The 6,000-nt window shown below is 43.9% G+C and overlaps 2 protein-coding genes across 2 annotated transcripts in view; one reads left to right on the forward strand and one right to left on the reverse strand.

The window, feature by feature from the left end:
- pear1 (platelet endothelial aggregation receptor 1) overlaps positions 1-1,619 on the forward strand; it is a 28,592-nt gene extending 26,973 nt beyond the window's left edge. Inside the window, exon 22 of the mRNA XM_060065924.1 lies at positions 504-1,619. Coding sequence (XP_059921907.1) covers positions 504-625 — 122 coding nt within the window. The 3' untranslated portion in view covers positions 626-1,619. The remainder of the gene's footprint in view (positions 1-503) is intronic.
- Positions 1,620-1,671: 52 nt separating this feature from the next.
- LOC132468211 (lamin-A-like) overlaps positions 1,672-6,000 on the reverse strand; it is a 13,916-nt gene continuing 9,587 nt past the window's right edge. The window contains 6 exon segments of the mRNA XM_060065925.1: positions 1,672-2,939; positions 3,678-3,836; positions 3,913-3,984; positions 4,164-4,283; positions 5,301-5,408; positions 5,581-5,995. Of these exon segments, the coding sequence (XP_059921908.1) occupies positions 2,904-2,939; positions 3,678-3,836; positions 3,913-3,984; positions 4,164-4,283; positions 5,301-5,408; positions 5,581-5,995 (910 nt within the window). The 3' untranslated portion in view covers positions 1,672-2,903.

Below are 6,000 nucleotides of genomic sequence, written 5' to 3' on the forward strand. Positions count from 1 at the left end.
TAGGTGGCAGCATGCGTTGCTCCATATCTGCATGCGTACGCCTCAGCGGTTCTCGTGCCCCTTGACTTGTGCACCAACACACCAACCCAACCCACACATCACAAACACCCCAGACACCAACACGCCACGACACACCACAACACACACGCTAGATTCGTAGGCTTCTCCGATTTCTGTTTGGCTCTTGACGATCAGGAACATGCTCCCTGCTCGTAAACGGCGGAATCCTTTAGTCTTCACCCCATCATGAAGGCATCACCTGTTATTTATTGACCCGTTTACTTGTGAAATGTTCCAAACAGGTGTTTCTGGAATGTTCCACATGATCCATCCTAGCATTATGCCGCCTCTGTTCCAACGCTTTCAGAACGGGTTGCACACATCACATTTAGAATTAGCATACATTTACAAAAATATATTAGGTTGATGAGTAAAACAGGAATTATCTTTCCTGTTTGTGCTGGTTTCAATTCCGTAAAATATCTTTTATTTATTTTTTCCAGAGTACCCAGAGCCAGACACCCATAGCCACTACGACCTCCCGGTAAACAGTCACATCCCCGGACACTACGACCTGCCCCCAGTCCGCCACCCCCCGTCCCCCAGTAGGAGGCCGCCCCGGTGACCAGGGGACGACCAGGAGGAGGCAGTGAAGACAGGGACGACACCGGGGGACGACCAGGGGAAGAACGAGAAGAGACTAAACCAGGACTATACCAGGAAGTTTTAGCCTTCGTGTTACGTGACCGTATAGAATGCCGTCGGTCTTCTTCACGTGGAAACAATGGGATTTAACACATCTGGACTTCATTTATTTTTTTTGTTTGAAGTTTGAAATTGAGTTTCAAAACTAATAAGCACAGAAAAAGTACCTAAAAATCCACGAAGAACAAATATATGAAGACATATTTTTGTAATAGCAACGGCTGCCTGTGCCCGTTGCACGTCACGCAAGCTCACCTATGCTTATATCTGGCATGCCTATGGTACCGCACATTCATAATATACAATCGGCCGTCGCCATGGTTATAAACGAGTTACCTTGTTCCCCGTTGCCAAGGTAACGAGGTAAAGAAATTGTTATTGGGGATTTAGAAAAAGTTACCCAAGGGCTTCTGTCCACAATACGAGGGGAGAAGCATTCCGTGTCGGTGTTTTTGAACCGATTCATCAACAGTGACCCCCTGTGGAGGAAGCTTGTACTTCTTTTTACCGCGAGAGACCTGAGGTCCAGTTACCAATAAGACTTGAATCATTAATCAATAACAATTAGTTATTTGAGAACGTCCACCCTTTATATATATTGGAGTCTATTCTTCTAGCCACCTGTATGATGAATAGTGTCTATTAATCATTGACATTTTAAGACATTTCCACAGTATACTAGTCCTAATCCAACACGTGATTATTGCAGCATCTTTAACATAAATTCTTGGAACACATCTCTCGCGACCATCTGGAATGGACCCAGAGTTGACCATGAAGCCTCCTAACTCTAATCCCATGGAGGCCTCGATTTGAGCTTGAAGAGAAAAATGACTTTCTGATCGCTGATTTCGTATGTGACTGCAAGCAAGCGATGTGTTGTATATAGTGTAAATAAAAGCCACAGCATTTTCCCTTGTTTTCCTGCTCCCTCTTAACTAATCAATAAGTGCAATCACAACAATGGGGAACTGTATTTTCTTTATTTTGCATTTTTCTTAAAAAATCAAAAGCCCCATGACCCCATGGTTGCAGTTGTATGACTTTTCACTGTAACGTGAAATCCATTTAAACAAAAAAAGAACCTGAGCTGAATCAATAGATCTTTATCTACCCATTCTCAAATTAAATCTTTCCAAAAAAGCAACCTTGCCAGGGATAGACTGCAATGTACTTGGTCATATTAATGTAAACACAAGCAATGTAGCTCCAAAGATGCATGCATACTTTGAAAAAAATACAATTTTAATGCTCTTTTTAAATGACAAAATATTGAAAATAGTTTCATTTTTTTTTAGAGTGACAGGATATAGCACAGTATTATATTGACTGGTCATTTCACAAGTCTTTAAAGGCCCTTCACTCGACCATGGATACTCAAACCAATCTAGCTAATGGTATAAAAGTACAGTACAAATGCAAAAGGTGTAAAAATAATGAGAACTGAAGAATGACTTGTAGAATCAGTTAAAGCTGCCAGACAATATATAAGTCTCAAAGTCCGAAAGCATCCCCCTAACCCCCACAAAGCACTAACCATTTAACACTCTCACCATCATATTTAACCCTAACCCTATCCTGAAAGCTCCCCAACACACTAGTCACATGACCCGGTGCTGTCCATTTGACCTACAGCTCCTCCCCCTAGATGCTCCATGAAGGAAACAACCTAGTTAGCGTCCGTAGAGATAATGTATAAAACACAAGTATAATATAAGAATATATTTTTACTTCCAAGTATAGAGAAGTAGACTATTTAAATGAAAGATGCTTTTCACGTTACCACGAGGACCACAATTATTAATTGATACCGTTATTTTGTTACATTTAGACTTTGGTAACTCAACAAAAATATCCAGCTTGGATCCTGAGTAACATAAACTTCTGGGTCAGACCTTCCAGAACCATAATCTAATTTTCAAAAAATACATTTACTGTTGCTAGCTTTTTACTGCTAGGTATACAGTTTACCTTATCGTCAAACTACAAGTTTTACTATCCTCTAGTAAACTTTGAACCCTTAACCTTTAGAGGTACATCCTCAACTTTATGAAATATTACTCAAGCTTTGATTTAAATTTAGTTCACGTTAACGTTTTTAAAACATAGATTCACTTCACAAACAAGAAAACTTTATAAGAAAGAAACTTTAGTACAAACTCCAGCATATTTTTTTCGGTTGAGGAAGAGGAGGGTCTCTACATGACGCAGCATGACTCTGCCTTTAGCGCCCCCTGGAGGTGAACAGAGAGGAGGCGGAAGAGAGTAATAAAGGAAAGTTAGTGAAGAAAGAAATAATCGTACATAACTGACTATAGAATTATTAAATATATAAATAAATAGTACATTCACATATAGACATACAAAAATAGTAAATACAGGTGTCCTTAAATATAAGACATGCATACATATATCATTAGGTCCGATAAATAATAGATCAGATATCATAAATTAATTCATAAATATATAATAAATTAATTAATCCTACATATATAATCTGAGATCTATAATCGAGTAAATACACACGTCAAAAGTGTATTTATTTTGCAATGTAAATGGTAAAGTTGTATAGTAAAGTTAAGTTTTGGAAAGTAATGTAAAGCTTGCTTAAGCTTTACAGTACTAAAGAGTACTGTAAAGATATAAACAGCTCTTTACAGTACTTAAAATATATAAGTTTGTTAAAATACAGTTTAGCACAGTAAAGTTCTGCAAAGTATCGTTAAGAACAGTAGAGTATGCTATTGTTTGTAATGCTTGAGCTGATTAGCAGAGTAGCCTACTGTATTATGAAGTAGGCCTACAGTTAAGTACAGTGAAGTATGTAAAAGTACGGGTAAGTAGAGTACAGAAAAATACAGTAGTATGTCATCGTACATTACAATACGTAGTAGACTATTGTAGAGCACAGTAGACTACACTAAAGTATAGTAGGAAAATGTAAGGTATGTTAAGAAGGAATCATCAGCTACCTGTCTGCTGCGTTGGTTGTTACCAAAGATAAATGATTGTCCAACCATGCCCTCTGGCAGCCCGCCGCCGCCGCCGCCGCCGCAGGAGTCGCGTTCGGACGGCTGGCCGCACGAGTCACAAATGACCGTTCTGCTGCGCAGGTAGTACTCGTGAGCGCCCTGCAGGGGGCGACAGAGCAGCACTCACAAACCTGAACCGCCTTCAGATCAGCCAGAAGGAGAGAGAGTAACATACCTCCTCCTCCGCCTCCTCCTCATCGTCACCCTCCTGGAACAAGGAGCGGGTCACCTTCCTCATCGCCATTTCCTGGGCAAACAGAAGGTCGCAGAAAGGTCAGGTCACAGGAAGTGAGAGAGAAGAAGGAGGAGAGGAGGAGGAAGCAGAGAGTGAGAAGGGGACGAGCAACAAGAAGAGGTATAAAAGAAGGAGGAGGAAGAAGAGTTGAGAGGACGAGGTGTAGCATAGGATGAGGAAGAGGAGCTGACCTCTCCACCCGTGTTGATCAGCAGGGTCTCCATCATGTCCCCAGTGCCCCAGGACGTCTGGGTCTTCCAGACCAGGTCTGTGGGGGGGCTGTGGACCCCTCCGCCTCCGGATGACCACACCTACAGGGTCAAAGGTCAGACAGGGTAAGAAACAGACAGGCAAGCAGATAGATCTGTCTATGTGTAGTTCTTGTTTGTCCCGCAGACGACCTGTTAATTAGTTCAATGCCGTTCGGAGCAGCCATGCCTGGCGGGATTACAGCAAATCAAACCCCCCATAAAGTACAGAACCGGCTGCAAATCAATTTCCACTTGTTTGTATTGCTCTTCATCACACTCGAAGGCTTCAAAGGCAGCATTATGAGACACCCCCTAATCAAACCCCTAATTATCAGAGGGAACGTTGAGCTGGCCAGTGCTGACTGGCAGAATACACACACAAAGTAAATGGTGGTTGTTATTTCATACTCATCGTATGACTAGCTGGCCCTCAGCCAATCCGCTAGTTACAGTACTTGTGCTGCACTATGTTTAGTTATTAATCAACGTCACAAACAGCCGAGCCATCGGCGAGATTCAGTTCAATGTCCTGCTGGTCCTTAGTAAATAGTGATACTAATCGTCACAATATCAGCGGCATGAAAACAGCTCTCCAGCGGACAGATAAAACGAAAAAGCTGCATTTTAGTTGAGTGTTGTTTAGTTACTTTAGCATCGTTCAGGTACTTTAGTTGCAGTTACCCTAAGATCATTCTCTTACTTTAGTTTCATGTCGTTCAGTTACCCTAGGGTCATTCAGTTTTTTAAAAGGCATGGGCTACTTTAGTGTCATTCAGTTACTTAAGCGTTGCTCAGTTACTTTAGTTTCATCTCGTTGTAGTGTCATTCAAATACCGAATACTAGAGTTGTTTAGACAGTTAATAATTGAATAATAATAATTGTCTAGCAGTCTTCTTTCGGAATGCCGGATTCACCATGCCTTGGGTTTGCTGTTGGTTCTATGACTTGTTTAAGTCAGTCAGTCAGTCAGTCAGTCAGTCAATCAGTCAGTCAGTCAGTCAGTCAGTCAGTCAGTCAGTCAGTCAGTCAGTCAGTCAGTCAGTCAGTCAGTCAGTCAGTCAGACAGACAGACTCACTGTGACGGCGGCTCCAGCCTTCAGGATGAACTTGGGTGGGAACTTGTAGCTGATAGTTTCGCTGCTCCCCTCCTTCCTCTGGATCATCCAATGACCAAGGGGCTGGTCCTGCAGCCCAACAATCATCCAACCGGTAAACATCAAACTAGTAAACACATCATCCAACACAAACTTCCACCACAACATCCAACAAAATCTACAACACCCCACACAACAAACCCACACAACATCCAACACGATCCACAACGGCCAACACAACGTCCAACACAACGTCACCCACCTCGTCTGACTTGTTGCTGAGGCGGACATATTTGCCATACATGTCGACCTCGTCCACGGTGACGCGCCCGCTGGCCGAGGCATTCTGGGTAATCTTAGTTCTGGTGACCACCACTTCCGCCATCGCCGCTGCCCCGCCCGACACCGCCCCCCCGCCGGACACCGCCCCCCCGGACACCGCCACGCCTGCCCCCGCCCCGCCCGAGACTACGCCGCTCGCCACCGCCACCGCCACCGCCACGCTGGTGCCGTCAAGGCGACGCTTCTTGGCCTGGCTGGAGGAGGAGCGGCTGGAGGAGACGACGGGGGGGGGGGTCGAGAACACTAGCCCCCCGGAGAGCATGGAGCGGCTGTGGCCGGAGGCGGAGCTCCGGCTGACCGTCACCCTGGTGGTGGAGCTGGGGGAGAGACTCAGCCTGGG

Source organism: Gadus macrocephalus, chromosome 11 (genome assembly GCF_031168955.1).
Source record: "Gadus macrocephalus chromosome 11, ASM3116895v1".
Lineage (NCBI taxonomy): Eukaryota > Metazoa > Chordata > Actinopteri > Gadiformes > Gadidae > Gadus > Gadus macrocephalus.